This window comes from Podarcis cretensis (assembly GCF_951804945.1).
Source record: "Podarcis cretensis genome assembly, chromosome: 5".
In the NCBI taxonomy this organism is placed as follows: Eukaryota; Metazoa; Chordata; class Lepidosauria; order Squamata; family Lacertidae; genus Podarcis; species Podarcis cretensis.
This window is the reverse complement of record NC_137174.1, coordinates 61,885,311-61,902,866: the sequence shown is the minus strand read 5'-3', so window position 1 is coordinate 61,902,866 and position 17,556 is coordinate 61,885,311. Positions and strand designations below refer to the sequence as shown.

The 17,556-nt window shown below is 42.7% G+C and overlaps 1 protein-coding gene across 1 annotated transcript in view; it reads left to right on the top strand.

The window, feature by feature from the left end:
• Positions 1-384: 384 nt before the first annotated feature.
• Positions 385-17,556, top strand: part of INPP5D (inositol polyphosphate-5-phosphatase D) — a 59,705-nt gene continuing 42,533 nt past the window's right edge. Inside the window, exons 1-2 of the mRNA XM_079976835.1 lie at positions 385-696; positions 9,935-9,998. Coding sequence (XP_079832961.1) covers positions 563-696; positions 9,935-9,998 — 198 coding nt within the window. The 5' untranslated portion in view covers positions 385-562. The remainder of the gene's footprint in view (positions 697-9,934; positions 9,999-17,556) is intronic.

Here is a 17,556-nt window from a genome sequence, read left to right as displayed (position 1 = left end):
CCAGGCCTACTTGGAAATGCTAGGAATTGAAACTGGGCCTTTCTTCAGGCAAAGCAGATAAAAGACAATTGTGTTTTAAGTCAGAGGTGTCCAAGGACAGAGAGACATGCAAAATGGGGGTGGGGTGGGCTGGAGGGAAAGGGGGAAGAATGCTATCTTGACTGGGGTCAGATTCATTTTTGGACAAATGAGGCTGCAATGCAAACTGTACCCATCAAACTTGTGCAAAGCTGGTGGCTAGAATGGGCTTCCGTCTGATGTGGGCTGTGCCATGGCACAGAGGGAGGGGCCAGGGAAGTGTGCGTGGCATCTCTCTCTCTCTCTCTCTCTCTCTCTCTCTCTCTTGATTTCTATGAGGAAGTTCAGCTCTGTTTCCTTTCCCTCTCTCTGCACAATTTGAAACAGGAAGCTGAGTGAGCAGCTGCTTCTGCTTCTGAGCACTACACACAGACAGCTCTGGGATCTCCACACAAGTTGCCGGTTGGGTGGCTATCGTTATTTTTAAATTAACATTTGTTTTCATTTCGTTTCGGGACGGGCTCCTTCCCTCGCGAGTCAAGGCATGGATCAGTGCTGGTACCACGGAACCATCACCCGCTCACGAGCTGAGGACCTGCTCTCTAAAGTAGGCAAGGATGGAAGCTTCCTTGTGCGGGCCAGTGAGTCCATCCCCTCAGCATACGCCCTGTGCTTGCTGTAAGTATGGCTTGTGCCTCCACTGTACTCAGCGGCTCCTCTCCTCCTTCTGCAGCAAGCCGTGCATGGAGCTAAAGTACGGTCTGATCTCTCTGTATGTGACAGGTGATGCCTGTGCTCAACTGGAGGCAGCAAAAGAACTTGGGTGTATGGCTGGCATGACAGAATAAGCTACATGAGAAGAGTTGCTACACATGAGCAGATTTAAAGAGAGACAGCGGCAAAAGTGCAATTTCTTAAACAATTATGTAGGTAGCAGTAAGGCTTCATCTTGTTGCACCTATGGTTTGCTTTGTTTTGTTTTATTTTTTTAAAAAATCCATTAATTTGCTGAGGCTGCAGTCTTTTACAGTAAGCGCCATTGAACTTAATGAACTTTACTTCTGAGTAGGTGTGTACAGGATTGGACTGATAATTTGGAGTCCACCAGTTCATTCTTTCCCTCTCTGTCTCTCGAGTTGATATAACCATAACAGGTGTGTTGGGTTTTTTTGCATACTACAAACATGCTGGTTTTCTGAATAACTCCTCAGACATATTTAGAGGATGTACGTGGTCTTGGAGGGTACTGCAGTGCAGAGGCATAGTGTGAGGGGTGCTGTGGGTGCTGCAGCCCCGGGCGTAATTTTGAGAGGGGATGCCTTGGCTGACCGGATAGCGGACAGCAGGAGGAGATTGGGCAGCAGCTTCCTCACCTTTCTCCTACTCTGAACTGTGGCACGCAGGCAGGCACCCTGCCCGCCCACCCCAGGCAGTGCGGGCATATGCTCCACCGCTGCTGCAGTGCACAACTGGGAAGATGTGAAGGGAAAACCTGTTTACCTCATGATCATCCATAAAAACATAAGAGCAGCCTCCTGGCTCAGGCCAATGGCCCATCTAGGCTAGCCAGATGCTTGCGAGAAGCCCACAAGCAGGACCTGAATGCAATCCATTTATTTGTCACATCAACACCATGCATTTAAAGCACTCTTGTGCTGCTTTAAACAGTTGCGGCATCCTCCAAAGAAGACTGGAAACTATAGTTTGTTAAGGGTGCTGAGAGTTGTTAGGAGACTCCTCGCAGTGCTACAATTCTCACCACCCTTAACAAACTACAGTTCCCTCGATTCTTGGGGGGGGGGGGAGAGCCAAGCCTATTAAAGAGGCATGAGAATGCATTAAATGAATGTTTTGGATACTGACCCTACTGTGGGACTGGGAGATCAGCTATATGGACTGTGCAACTGACTGTTGCTGTCAGGGATGCAAAGTAGTTGAGACCAGCAAAGGCTGAAGCATGGAAATGAATCACAAGCACTTCAAATTAGAGTTGCAGAGACAGACACTTCCCAAGCCAAGTTTGTGGTTGTCGAGGTAAAACATGGCTTAACATGAATGGGACATTTGGCAAAATTCAGGAAGTTTGAATTAATAATTTCTTGGACCTTGGAAACTGGAAGGTAGCGCCTCAGAAGTTTGGAGAGAAATCCCCAATCGTAAAGAAATATGAATATTATTTGATGGTATAGACTGACTGTTCATCAGCTGCTCCGTGAAGGGCCTGTTTGCAGTCACCTAGATGACCCACCTCTGATCTCTCCTATTCTTTTCATATCCTTAATTCAGCAGCTACTCACAGCAAAGAACATGCATCAATTTCTCTTGGTCAGTTTCTGAGCTGGAATTTAGCTGGACTGGAAGCCGTTTAGAAGTGAGTCTACCCTGTTGCTTTGGGAATCTTGAGATCAGTCAGTAGATTTGTTCCCTGCTGCAGATGCCTATTGGCTTCCACTATGCTCTGCTATGTAAAACAAATATTAGAAAAATACCACAAGCTTTCTTTCATCCGTATGAAACACAACACTGTAGCATTGGGGAAGTGGAGAAAACACTATCTTAAATGTCAGCATAACCACATCTCCTTAGAGCTGCCACTCACAGATTGCCAAAGAAGAGGAAATGCATTGCAAGAAAAAGAAGAAGAAAAAGGATGAATGAGGACACAGATTTGCATAAAATGTGCACATGCTAATTTGTGTGCATATATGCAAATTTAGAAATAATTGTTATGATAAAACTACAAATATATCTTACCACGGTGGAGGGAAATGGTGATGAGGTGTCCAGTCTACTGTCCAAGTGAGGAACTTCAAGGTCTCTGCTCTCCTTTATTTAACGTTAAACTACACTTGGACTGGGCACTCTTTCAAGGAGTGGAATGTCGTCTGCAAAGTGGGCCCTCCCCCCCATACCTTCTAAAACCTACCTGCACAAATGTAGAAGCCTAAAAGTATTCCTTTTTTAAAAAAAGAAAAGGAAAACTGGGCTTCTCAGGAACCATGTTTCTGTTTTGCAGTACAGCCATAGCCATGCATTGAAACAAAAATTTCCAGGCAAGATATGAAAAAAAGAAGGCCAAAATTAGCAGCCGAAATCCATTTATAGACTCCAGAACATAAGCATATGATCTACAAATTGCTTGACGCATCAACACTTCTTGGCATGCTAACATTTAAATGTGGATCTAGAGACCCAGCTTTAGGCATCTATGTTTTAAAAACTTGATCCAATGAGCAGTATATTAGTGGGGTCCTGAAATGTTAGAGGGCATATGGGGAGTTGTAAGTAATTCATTTTTTAAAAAATCCTGTAAACTAAAAGACCTATCCTATGCATGTTTCTTCAGAAGCAAGTCCCACCAAGTTCAATGGGGCTTATTTCCTAATATATGTGTTAAGAACTGCAGCTTAAACTAAACCCACAGAATCACAGGCTTTTGATGGGCTTCCTCACTTGAAATCCTTTCAATAATTTCAATCAAAACAAGGTGCTAAACGCAATTTTTGGCATTCAGGGGGTACCCCCATCAGCTATATTATGAAGGGAGTACTTCTGGTAAATATAAGAATATGATTATGTCACTTTTAATAGTATAGATTTAAGATATTTCATATTTCATATGTGAGGTAAATTAGACGGAGAAACTGCCCAAATGATATCCAGTGAGTATCTTGGCTGAGTGATCTCCTCCAGCCTAGTCCAGGACTCTAGCCATCTGGAGGGCACCAGGCTTAGGAAGGCCGGGTGAAGCTTTCAAGGAATCGTTTTAACAAAGTGTTTCAGTTGGATTGTGCAACCAGTACTGCTTACTTGTTAGTCAGGTGGTCAAGTTATATGACTTTTATCTAGATATCTAGATTTCTAAATTCTGATGTGTCAGTTGCTTAAATTCAGTTGCTTAAATTCAAGATGTGGGTGGGAGATATCTTTGTTTGGTGATCTTTATTTAACGGCAAATGTTAAGAATGCTTCCTGATAGCTTCACCATGAACTGCAAAATTATTTCATTGATCTGTCTAGATTAACATTGCTATGTTTCAGTTATGCCCTCTACTTTTTGATATGGGACATCAAAATATTCCATATAACTTAAGATGCTGTGTTTGTGGTGAGGAAGCAGGAGAAAAGCTTCTTCTGCCTGCTGTTGAAGGAGCACATCAACTGAGCAAAATCAGAGGAATTAGCATTTTAGTTAGAATGACAACAAAGAAGTCACAGAAATGTGTCTATGTTTGCCTTGGCTGCTGTACAACCATAACAGCAATTTCTGGGTGATCATGTGGTCACCCATGTGGAATTGGATATATATGATCTTTTAGGTTACATCTATGATTGTGGCCAATGCTAGCCCTACTCAGAGCAGACATGTCTAAATCAGGTTCATGAATTTAAATGGGTCTACTTTGTGCAGGACTTAGTTGGATGCAAGGCATGATTTTTTATTATTATGTTATTTTATGGTGTTATTTTCATTAACATATGTGTTTTTATGCACATCTTGCCTCAATACACACATTTTATATGCATTATTTGGTTAAACAACTGCATACTTAAATTTGGAGAAGTGGAAGTTTAAAAGGTAGCTGTGTTTCACTTTGCATATTGTTACAGAAACTGCGAATTAGGTAGGCAACTTTTATCATGATAGCAAATGAGTGACACAAATATATTCGGAACGGAACAGACTGTCTGGACATTCAGTGTTTAACAGTTTGTTACGTAAATCATGCTTCAATGCAGCAGTTCTTGTAAAAGTTCACAAGCAAAGCGTAAGCTAAAAATGTGGTTTCGTAACATACGTCAAAATAGCTTATTGATAAGAATTCAAGCAGGGATGAGACAGCTTGCTAACTAAACCCTTTCAATGGACTAGTTTGTCTAGCTAAAGTGTTCAAAGCTTAACAAAGAGAGAATAAAGGTCCTATAGTGCTTACCGTGAAGGAAGAAGTAGTAATTTTCCTACCATGTTCTGAGATGGAAATAAAAATTTGAATAAAGACAGATGAGACAGATAGCTGCACTAGTATGTTCTCTGAGCTCTTCCTGTCTTTAACAGAACTACCTGTAGCTAAATAAAAGAAGGTTGTTGTTGTTTTAAAAATATATATTTATAAATGCCCTTAAGATGCCCTTTGACTACACTGCTGTCAGGAAAGAACAGAGCATGGGAGAGGGCCACATCTGAAAGTGAATAGACATTCTAGGGCAAGGGCGGGTTTACATTTCAAACAGAACCACAGTAACTGCAAAAATATATTTAATTGTCATGTGTGAAAATACCTTCAGAAAACTGTCTGCATCAAAGCCCACAGTCAAAAGTGAGGATCCCTCAGATATTCTAATCATGCTGGTTCAATAATTCCAGCCCCAAGCAAAGCATCCCATTAATTGTCCTTTTTGGAGCTGAGACTCCCATTACTATAGAAGTCTGGAAATGAAGCCTAAAAGCTGTTGGTTTTGGTTTTGTTTTTTTTCATGGCTCTTTCTGATCTTTTCTACTCTTCAGATAAAACTATCTTCTGCTCTTTCTTCCCTGAGTTAAAAAAATAATACAACAGAAAGAGAACAGAAGGGGAATACTCTTGGGTGGTGTTTTGATTCTGTGTTCAGTTAAGGATCATTTAATTACTTGGCAATCCATCGAGGAAAATAACCATTATAACAATGCAGACCAGAGGCACTGTATCAGTTTTTCAAAAGCATGAATGCATCTGAATTGACAGAGTGCAGCCACACACATTCAGTTTAAGTCTCACACATTCAGAACCTAAATAGATGTGAAATGTTGCATTTGTTGAATCACATATCTGCCAGGAGTGCATATAAAGGGAGGGTGGTAATAGGTCTGATTTTTACATAAAAAGTGTCCTGTGGATGAAAGGAGCTGAACCGCCATCCCCATTATATTCCTGAAATCCATTTCTCTGAATCCTTTTCTCCCCAAGTCTGGTGTTGATACTGGGAAGTATATTGCACAGGGATAAAAGTGCTTAGGGTTATGGGCCAATATAAGTCAACATCCTCTTAACAACAACAACTCTGGAAACTGACTCATGAAAGATGATGGGAGTTGTAGTCCCAAAACATCTGGAGGGCCGAGTTTGCCTATGCCTGCTATAGTTGCATCCCTAAAACCTCACAATCCACATTTTATTATTCTTAAAGTTGCAGAAACAGCCCAAACTCTTTGGATCTGGCTGAGGCAGTGCTGTTTCCACACCCATGTTGTTCTTTATACTTTGAGGTCTCTCTGTAAAGAGCAGTGGGTAGAATTAATCTTGGCCTGTGAGCAATCCAATTCCCTCCCTAGTCCTCAACTCTTCAGCCATATTACTTGAAATATACTCAGAGTCGAGTGTGGATTTCATGCTCTTTATTCAGCTCATAGTAGTGAGGAAATGAAAGTTCCCCCAAAATATCTGCTTTATATACATTTACACAATGGGCCACACGTGATTGGCTAATTCTGGGATTCTCCTGTTGGCCAATCAGGTTGCGGATTCACTTCCACCTGGAGCTGGATTGGGTGGCTCCTGCGGACCAATCATACTACTGCATTGTTCTAGGACCAATCAGACTGCGGCATTCTGAATCCTATTGTTCTAGGACCAATCAGACTGCTGCCTTTAGGATCCTATTCAACTCAGTACATAACACCACTGATGAGCTGTTGGGGAGTAGGGATGGGGAAGAAACTGGTTTTGGTTTGAACTTCAATAAGAAGAACCTACCTAATTTGCAGTTTCTGAAACAATATGCAAACCGAAACACAGCTACCTTTTGAAACTCACACTTCTTCAAATTTCATGATGCAATTCTCCAACCAAATAATGTGTACAGAAGTTTGCATACATTAGTGAAAATAGCATGTAAAATGCATTTTATTAGGGGAAAATGCCAGCAAAAACGTGCCCATTGGGAGAAATTTGCACTAAAATGCTGGCACATTTTCACGAGGACTTTAAAAATAAATTCACAGAATGATGCAGAAATATGGAGAACTGAATATAAGATTTAAAAAGAGAGAGAGAGAAATAGAGAAAATGAGATCGACAGATTGATCCACTTCTAATATGGTGTTGTGCAGGCTTCCTCAACCTCGGCCCTCCAGATGTTTTGAGACAACAATTCCCATCATCCCTGACCACTGGTCCTGCTAGCTAGGGCTCATGGGAGTTGTAGGCCAAAAACATCTGGAGGGCCGAGGTTGAGGAATCCTGGTGTAGTGGTTACAGCAACCTTTCCCAAACTTGGGTCCCTAGCTATTGTCGGACTACAACTCCTATCTTCCCTGACCACTGGTCCTGCTAGCTAGCGATGGTTGGAGTTGTAGTCCAACAACATTTGGGGACCCAAGGTTGAAAAAGGATAGGTTAGTGTGTCAGACTAGGATCTGGGAGGCTAGGGTTCAAATCACCACTCAGTGATGTATCTCACTGAGTGAACTTGAGCCAGTCACTGTCTCTCAACATAATTTACCTCACAGGGCTTTTGTGAAAATAATGGGGGGGGGGGCGTGCGTACAGGGAGAACTACTGTGTATATGCCACTTTGTGTTCTTTGGGAGATAAATTTAAATGAAATGAATTATTTCTAATTCTCAGCCTAAGGTTGTAAACCTGGAAATAAGCCCCGCTGCATTCAATGACATAGAATCCTGAGTGGAGCAAAACATTAAAGCACATTCACAATCACAAACAGAGATTTACAGTGAATCCCAAGGAAAAGAATGCTTGAATTTAGAGAAGTGTTTTTTTTTTTTTTTTTTTTTTAAGAAAGAAGCAGCAGCAAAATGACTTTATCATAGAAAATAAGCACCAGCACAAATACACTGAGGGCTTTCATCTGGCCCCTGTGTAGCTCCTTATCAAATGACTTCTGGCCCTTTTATTTTCAACAACCAGAGGTTTTAATTACGGTAGGCACCTCAGAGAAAGAGGCAAAAGTCTTTAATGACATTCTAGTTCCTCCCAGTGTATACAGCAACAGACCCTTCCATACTTCTCCCCTCATTTACCTCAGCAGCTTACAGGCAGTTGGGAATGCTCTAGTAGTGGGCAAGTGGGCATAGAGTCTGCTGTGGTTCATGTGGGGATTAAGGCCACATCTACACCATACGTTTAAAGCACATAGCTTCCCCCAAAAGAATGATGGGAACTGTAGTCTGTTAAAAGTGCTGATCATTGTAGCTTTGCAAAGGTTAACTACAGTTCCTAAGATTATTTGGGGGCAGCCATGTGCTTAAATGTGCTTTAATGTATGGCGTGGATATGCTTTCTGTGTGAGAAGTCCTTTCTTTACCCGAGTCTCAGAAGGTGAAACCCACTAGTTCACTTTTAGGGGTTCCTTGCTTTGAGGTGTTCAGCCTGGTGGATTTGCCTGTTTTCGATCACACTGGGAGAGCAGCAGTGTTGGAGAAATATCTGTGTAGAATGTTTTCCCATGACATTTCTGAAAACTGTCTTGACAAATCCTGAGATGATCTGCTTGCTCTTATTTTCTGGAAGTGATGAAGAAGCAAATAGCATGGTCTCTTTCGGAACAGCTAGTCATTCTCAGCAGAAATTCTGCTTTGCCTCTGAAAATTTTTGCAGAAGACAGTGTCTTTCAAAATATGTGATTATGGCTGGAGACAGATGATGTACCTTATGACAAGTGGCACATTCAACAGCTAGTATTTTGATTAGAATTGATGCAACCACAGACATTTTTTCAATTATATGTATGTCTCTGCTGCATAAGAGATTAGTTTCCCATTTTGAAACAAATAACCTCCTCTCTCCTTGCTAAACAGCAGTTTCTGTCCTAAGTGACATTGTGATTTGATACTTTTATCCTTAAGCATGACCATGGCCAAAAAAAGTGGCGGATGCAAAAATGGTCTTAGGTTCTTTGGTGGATTTTTGTAAAGTACCGGTAATCTGTCTTTCTGCTAATTCCACTTTTTGATATGATGGAAACCTGCTCCCCCCCCCCCCCGGCCCACGTCTGTGGGCATCATAGCTTTGCAGTCAAAGGCACAAGCCCTTAGAGGTTCTGTTTTTTAAATGGAAAATTTAAAAGAGAAGGGAATGGATGGAGAGAGATAAATGCCAAGTCCAAGGCAGAAAGCGGAAACCATTCCATCTGTCCTGGAAGCCCCAATCCATAGAATTCCAGGCCAACAAGATGTTAAAACTCAAATATGTTAAAACTAATACATATGGAGCCATTCCAACACCATATCTCTTTTCCTCTCTTACTACTAACAGCTTGCTGAACATTTCCTTGTCCCCAGCTCAGTTCATTATCTGTCATCTGTGGCATAGGAGAAACATGATGACATCCACTCTTACTTGATGTAACATTAGGCATTATCAGTGGAAAAGACAAAGAGAAATACTGAACAGCTCTGTAGCTTGTAAAGTCTGATTAGGCCTTCAGACTCAATATTCCAGGTATACTAAGAATTTTGGAATCCCAGAAACAGCCTTTGAAATCTCAAGATGGACTTGAATAATGGTGACATTTGAAAACACAATAAATGTGGGGTCACTGTACAACCTTCCTGATGATTACGTATCAATGTGACATTTTCAAGCTTATTTTTGCAACCTCAAGAGTCAGGAATGGGGCGAGGCAGTTAGATATCAAGGAGGAAATAAAAATAAAGTTTTCAGACTGATCAAGTTGGTCTTGTATGCTTCAGACCAGAAGCGGGGAACCTTTGTTTCTCCAGACATTGCTGAATTATAACTCCCATCAGCCATGATCCTTTGTCATGCTGGCTGTGGCTGATGAGAGCTCAACAGCATTGGGAGAGGCACAGGTTCTCTACCCCTACAGACTATCAACACAACAATAAACACTGTGATCAACATATCTTGCCAGACTTACCTTTTCTTCTTCTAACATCCTCTCCTCTTATGTGTCCCAGGTATCGGAACTGTGTGTATACCTACAGGATTCTACCAAATAAAGAACATAAGCTAGTTATCCAGGTAAGCCCTCGTTTAATGCTAAATATGGGACTTTAGTTTCACATTCTGTTGTCTTATATGAGAAATATATCATAAGAGGGAGGACAAGGATGATGGCAGCTTTAGTCCAAGAACATCTGAAGGGCCACAGATTTACCATTCGTGTTGTAGAGGGATCTCAAATATGATACTAACCAGAGACAACAGTGAGTGGTGTGTTGGTAAACAAAATGTTGAGGAGTGCAGTGGAAGTGCACTGTTGCCCTAGTGTCAGTAGCTCTAAGTATTTTTATTCACAGTGGATTCCCTAACTGTGGGCGGCCGATTGCCATGGAGATGTTTCCTAGGCTATGCAATAAATGCTGCTGATTGCTCAGGAAAGCCATATGCAGTCTCATTTTACACTCTACTGCACAGCGTGGAATTGGAAGGTACCTTTGAGGTCACCAAGTCTAACTCTCTGCTCAGTGCATAACGCAATGGAGAGCCCATCACCTCCTGAGGCAGTATGTTCCACTGTGAAACAGCTCTGTCTTCTGCAGTACAGTCTTTCACATGTCATTCTTGCATTGCAGGGAGTTATACTAGATGACCCTTGGGGTCCCTTCTACATTTCTATAATTCTGTGATTGTAGAAAGACTGCTATCATGGAATCACCCAGTTGTGGTGATTCATGCATTGGTAACCTCAAGACTTTGGGACTGGACAAAATGCTGCAGCTGGACTGTTGATGGGGAGAGACAATCACCAGCACATAAAAGCTTGCACTGGCTGCCCAGATGTTACCAGGGCAGGTTCAACATTCTTGTATACATTAACCAAGGCTCTTAATGGTATGGATCCATCTTAAGGGAGACCTGTTCCTGATCTACTGAGACCTTTAGGGCATTCTCTGATGGTGGTCTCCCATGGCTCAGGTGCACAGCTCATAACTACCAGAAACCATGCATTCAGTGAATTGGGCCTAAACTCCCAACTGAGATTTGACAGCAGGGACCCTCCTTGCTGACCTTCAGGTGAATGGCTAAAACTTTCTTGTTCCAGCTGGTATTTTAAGGTAGCGTTTGGTCTTGTGATAATTCTTTATTGCTTTATTCTCCCATTTTCTGTGGATTATTTTTTATGCATGCCACTTAGAAATTCAAATAATTAAGGAGTATATAAATGTCTAAAATAAGTAAGTGTCAGCCTATAAACTTCTCTTCTCTGGGCTAAACACACACAATCCTTTCAACCATTTCTTGTAGAACCATCCACAGTCCTACCTTTTCCCCACCATGGGACATCAGAAACCACTGACTACACTTGGCCTCTGATTTCCAGATGCAGCATTTTCTTCCCTTTGGGAAAGGCCTTTATATAATCCAGCTTTTCTGCTCAGTGAGTCTTCTGGGGGAAGGAGAATGCCTGAGGCGCATCCTAAGGGCAATCCCACTGAGTATAGGGGGAAATTATATGATTTTTATTATTATTATTTCAAGCATGACAAAGTTGCAGATGTCTGGTCCATTTATGTGAGATGGGAAACTACTTTACCTGTTGCCATGCATCGTTCTTCTTCCATCATTTGACCTAAAGCAGGGATGTGACTGGGCTGCTCATACACTTGAATAATTGCCTTTTATGCCCAGCATTATTCATAAGCACTTCATTCATCCAATGTCGTCTACGGATATCCTTCCCATTCCTGGCATGAAAGGGCTCTGATTTTGCTCTCCTTCAGCACTTCCTGACCTCAAGATTCCACGGTAGTTTCTGGCCTTGCACAGACTGATGAAAGCTTTGCGCATCTGGTCACTTTTTTTCCTGCTCCGCCTCTGAGGTCGGGACTCTGTGTAACAGGAAATTGATGACACACAGTGCGTAGTTCGAAAGCAGCCCAGCAACTGTGACTCATTGCTCACCAGAAGAAGCTGAAACTGTAGGATGCTTATGCATTCTTATCACACTAGAAGCTATCAGCTTGCTGGAGAGTTGATGGGGCCTGATATACATGAAGGTGCTTTTCCTGTTGGATTCCCCACTGAAAACATAAGAACTGTGCTGCATGTTAACATAGCCAGGCTGCAAGTCACATTGTAATAAATGGAGCTTGTGTTCAGAACCTATTGGATATCACACACACACACACACACACACACACACACACAGAGAGAGAGAGAGAGAGAGAGAGAGAGAGAGAGAGAGAGAGTTCTCCAAATGAATGTTCTGAATAACTCAGGTTTAGGCGTACTAATTCCAAATATATATATATATATATATTCAACCCCATGCCTCTCCACAGGGAGGTAAGAGCATAGAAGCATAGAATTAAAGAGTTGGAAGCGACCATAAGGGTCATCATCTTTTTTGCCCAGTGTGGGGCTCAAACCCACAACCCTGAGATTAAGAGTCTCATGCTCTACCAACTGAGCTATATAGCCACAAGCTAAAGAGAAAGATAGCATGATGCTAAAGCCATGCGGGAGGCAGTGGAAGACAGAAGTGCCTGGCGTGCTCTGGTCCATGGGGTCACAAAGAGTCGGACACGACTAAACGACTAAACAACAACAAAGCCATGAAGTCAGCCGTTGTAACCGATGTTTTATGAGGGTCTTGCAGACATATCAATATTAGCATCCACTAGGTAGGATGCCAGAGATTGGACATGGGACCTTCTACCTTCCAATTTATTAATTTTAGTATTTTTAAACTTTAAACTTCCTTGGGTACCTTAGCAGACAGGTAGTATACAAATGGAATAAACAAACAAACCAAAATACATTAAAATATAAAACATACAGAACATAACTTACAAAACAGCTAGAAAATTTTGCTCCTGCCTAAGTAAAACGATTCAGTCAACAATCACACCAGTCGTCCCCCCCCCCCCCCCCCCGTTGTCTGTGTAGTATATTCCCCTAGTATGATTAGTTTGGCAGCTTAGAATTGATCCTGTATTTCCTGCAACTGGCCTTGTCACTGACGTCATAGACAGAATTTTATTTTATTTTCCTGTGCAAATGAGACACGGCGTCAGGTCTCCCGTGTCAGTTCTATGTGGAAATGGGAATAAGGGCTATACTGGGAAGTATGCCAGTTCCTGCCCTGGAATTTTTGCCAGTCCACCCTCCCTAGTTTGCTGTTCTAACCATCTGATAATGACCTTAGGAAGCTATCTTTCCATTGTTTAAAAATTATGTGACCTATCCTGCACACAGCTGATGGCTGTTTGACATGAGATAATGTAGGGCTGCCATACGTCCAGAATTTTCCTGGACATACACAGAATACTGTGGTCAAAAGCAGTGTCTGAGTGGAAATCAGCTATATGTACACGAAATTCCAGACATATGGCAAGCCATGTTGACAGTGCTGTTTTTGCCGATTCTCGTAAATAATAGTTCAAAATACAGTGGTACCTCGGTTTAAGAACAGTCCAGTTTAAGAACAATTTGGTTTACAAACTCTGCAAAATCGGAAATAGTGTCTCAGTTTGAGAACTTTACCTCGGTCTAAGAACAGAATCCGAACGGTGGAAGGGCACCGGTGGTAGGAGGCCTCATTAGGAAAAGCGTGCCTCAGTTTAAGAATGGTTTTGGTTTAAGAACGGACTTCCAGAACGGATTAAGTTCGTAAACTGAGGTACCACTGTAGCTCAAAGACTTTTTGAAATATGGCAACCCTATGTAACCTTATGTAACCCTATGTAACCTTATGTAACCTTATGTAACCTTACGTAACCCTATGTAACCTTATGTAACCCTATGTAACCAGCGCCTGCCAACCTAGCAGTTCGAAAGCACCCCCGGGTGCAAGTAGATAAATAGGGACCGCTTACTGGCGGGAAGGTAAACGGCGTTTCCGTGTGCTGCGCTGGCTCGCCAGATGCAGCTTTGTCACGCTGGCCACGTGACCCGGAAGTGTCTCCGGACAGCGCTGGCCCCCGGCCTCTTGAGTGAGATGGGCGCACCAACCCCAGAGTCTGTCAAGACTGGCCCGTACGGGCAGGGGTACCTTTACCTTTACCTTTACCTATGTAACCTTACAGCATGTAGGAGCAGTAACTGAGTTGGCTCACACAATTATTATTTGTTAATACAAGTAGTTTAGGTACGCGGGTGGCGCTGTGGGTAAAACCTCAGCGCCTAGGACTTGCCGATCGCATGGTCGGCGGTTCAAATCCCCGCGGCGGGGTGAGCTCCCGTCGTTCGGTCCCAGCTCCTGCCCACCTAGCAGTTTGAAAGCACCCTTAAGTGCAAGTAGATAAATAGGTACCGCTTACTAGCGGGAAGGTAAACGGCGTTCCGTGTGCTGCGCTGGCTCGCCAGAGCAACTTCGTCACGCTGGCCACGTGACCCGGAAGTGTCTCCGGACAGCGCTGGCTCCTGGCCTCTAGAGTGAGATGAGCACACAACCCTAGAGTCTGTCAAGACTGGCCCGTACGGGCAGGGGTACCTTTACCTTTACCTTTTACAAGTAGTTTTGATTCTCTCCTGTCACACCTTCATGGTGACAAATGTAATATGGCGCCCAGGCAAGCAAGAATGCTGTCTGTACCAATTCCATTTCACAATATTTGCCCATATGAGCACAAACACCTGGAAACAATTCTGGTATGCTCCCATAGAGAGCCCGAAGCACTGTGCTAAGCAGTTTCATATTTTCAGTATTGAAAACCAAGAGTTCATTCAGTTTTCAGCTTGTGTGTATTGGCATTCTGTTCCATCATTTTTGGAAATGTCATATTTGAAAGCCTTTTTACACAGCCACTGAAGAACTGAAGTGAGTGGAGAAAGTCACCTGCTCACAGCAAGACCAAGAACCCCTGGCTTATCTCTATTGTGTCCTGGGGAAAATAGCCATGTAAAATATGAGTAGGATCCATCCCTCTGGTGGGTGATGCACAGTTCCATAGAAGAACATAGTGACCTGCTAATGGCCAAAAAGAATGAATGGCTGATTTTGGCTTTTAAAGATTTGCATGACCCAAGGCAGGAATACCAAGAGGATTGCCTTTCTCCACATGAGCCTGTATGTCAGTTAGGGATAGATGGATCAAATTGTTTGCATTCTGTGTTACTTCTGAATACACTCAATCATAGGTCTGTTCCACCCTAGGTTTGGTGGGGGGGGGGGTTAAGCACCAAAAATGCATTAAAATTGTATGCATTTTCTACACTTTTTTTTTCCTTCTGAGAATTGTAAGGATACCCCTATTCACTTCCCAGATCTATAATTCTCAGAGTGGTTTAACAATCAGTCCCTGGGAATTCTGGGAATTGTAGCTCTGTGAGGGGAACAGGGGTCTCCTAACAACTCTGCACACTCTTAACAAGCTACAGTTCCTGGAATTCTTTGGGAGAAGCCATGACTGCTTATAGCAGAGGTCAGCAAACTTAACATGGCTTGGGCGGTGTCTCCAGTGCCGATCGCGCGGTGGGCCGGAGGGTGGGGGAACATGTGCCCATACGCGTGCGCACACACTATTTCTGGTGCACTTCCGGGACAGAGGAGCACCAGAAATAGGTTGTGCGCATGTGCACGGGCTTCCTCCGACCTGGATGTGCACCGGAAATAACGGTTGCGCATGTCCACAAGCTATTTCCGGTGCTCCTCCGACCCAAAAGTGGGCAGCTGCGCAGCGCAGTGCCGGTAAGAATGGGCGGCAGCAGTGGGCAGCGGGGGTCGCCACAGGCTGGATTAACGAGTCCCTTGGGCCTTATCTGGCCCACGGGCCTTAGTTTGGGGACCCCTGGCTTAAAGTCATGGAATAGTGCTTTAAATGCACAGTGCAGTTGGGGCCTAGAGATAGATATACTAAAGAAAAGAAAAGAAAACCTTGCACAGCTCAAACATACCTGGTTCATGTAGATTTAGGCTGCTGTTTCAGTATGACAATCTTGCAATAATAATCTCTGGATACTGACTGTGTAAATAATCTCAAAGTGCTTTCGGAAGATGCTTCTGTCTTTTAGGAGATTCAATTGATTACATATGTCACTGTGCATTACAGCTATTGTTACCACATATAAATCTTTTCATGCCTTGCATTTAGGAGTTCAGATTAACAGCATGCCAAAAAAACCACCCCACTGCTATTTTAGCTTTTCAAATGACAGAACCGCTTGAAAACGCAAAGAGTGGTGTTACTTGTCTTTATGCCAACACTTGTTGGAAAGAGGAAGTACCATGTGTTATTTAATTACAGTATGTTTTTTAAAAATTAATTACCCATTCCCTAAGTACAGTATTTTAGACAATGTCGGCATGGTATGTTCCGTAAATGCTGTGCGCTTGTACTATAATGCATATGTTGGCAGATAATTATTTTTCAACTACATACATAGTCTCCTGCATAACTGTTTTAGGGCATACACAGAATAGAGTGTTCTAAATAGCTTATTTTCAAATTTTAGGTGCTTATCAGAAGCATGCAAGCACCCATTTTCCTGGTAACCCAGGGCAACTAGAACATTTCCATAAACAACGGGATGTTGTTTGGAAACCTGTGAAAAACATTTATTTTAAAAGCAAATTTCTGGCATTTATGAATGGGGAGGAAATGCAGTGTGTACCACTAACAACAGCTGCATGTGGCTACTTGGGGATGACCCCTACCCCTTGGGCATCTCCAATGTCAGGAAAAGGAAAGGCAGTGATGGTAATCGTCAATATTTGAGAAACCGTGAAAAGAGAAATTAGCTAAGATATATATTCTACATGATTTACTCTTAACAGGAAATTAGAAAATGATAGAAGATTATGACATGCAATTTATTTTAGTAGAAAACAATGGTTTGTATCCAACAAAATCCTCCCACTAGCAAAAAAACCCATGTGCAATGGGACCTCTCCCTCTCCATTCTCCATACATCCACCCCACACCTCAGATTTGCTCCAGTGGGTTGGGGGAACCACTAGAATAGAATTTTCCGGAGCAGGGGTGGCATGGGAAGAGGAATGGGAGAGAAACTCCTATTGTGCAGGTAAAAATCATTGCACTAATGATACAGCTTCGTTGCACACAATCCTGTGAACATGATTATTGTAAATAACTGAAGAAATAAAACAGCACCAGCATTGATAGATTAATGTGACTGCCTGTAAATTATGTCCCCAAACAAAATCAAAAGGGAGTTTGTTGCATTCTCTATCTTTCTCTAAGATTTCAATGGCTTGTGTCTTCAATATTACTTTCTATAAGGACTTAGGAATAAGAGTGTCCCCACCGCCGTTGCACCCTAATAAAATCAAAACCCAGGAGCTGATGCCTTAAAGAAACACATATTACATTAAAAAAAAAGACTGGAGCTGAAGAAATTTATAGACATTTTTATCACTCAGTGCTATCGATAAACGCTTAAAGCAGTGGAGGGGAACACTAGGGGTCTGATGTGGCCCTCCAAGCCTCTCGATCTGGCCCTCAAGACCCTCCCCTGATCATGTCTCATCTCCCCGGACAATTCACCATCCCTGCTCTGTGCTCTCACCTGGCTAGAATGTATACTTGAACTCTGATAATACATTTTAACTTGTCTGGGTGGGTGATAGAAACCTCTGCATGGCTAAAAGGTACTATGTGCAAAGGTGGGAGGC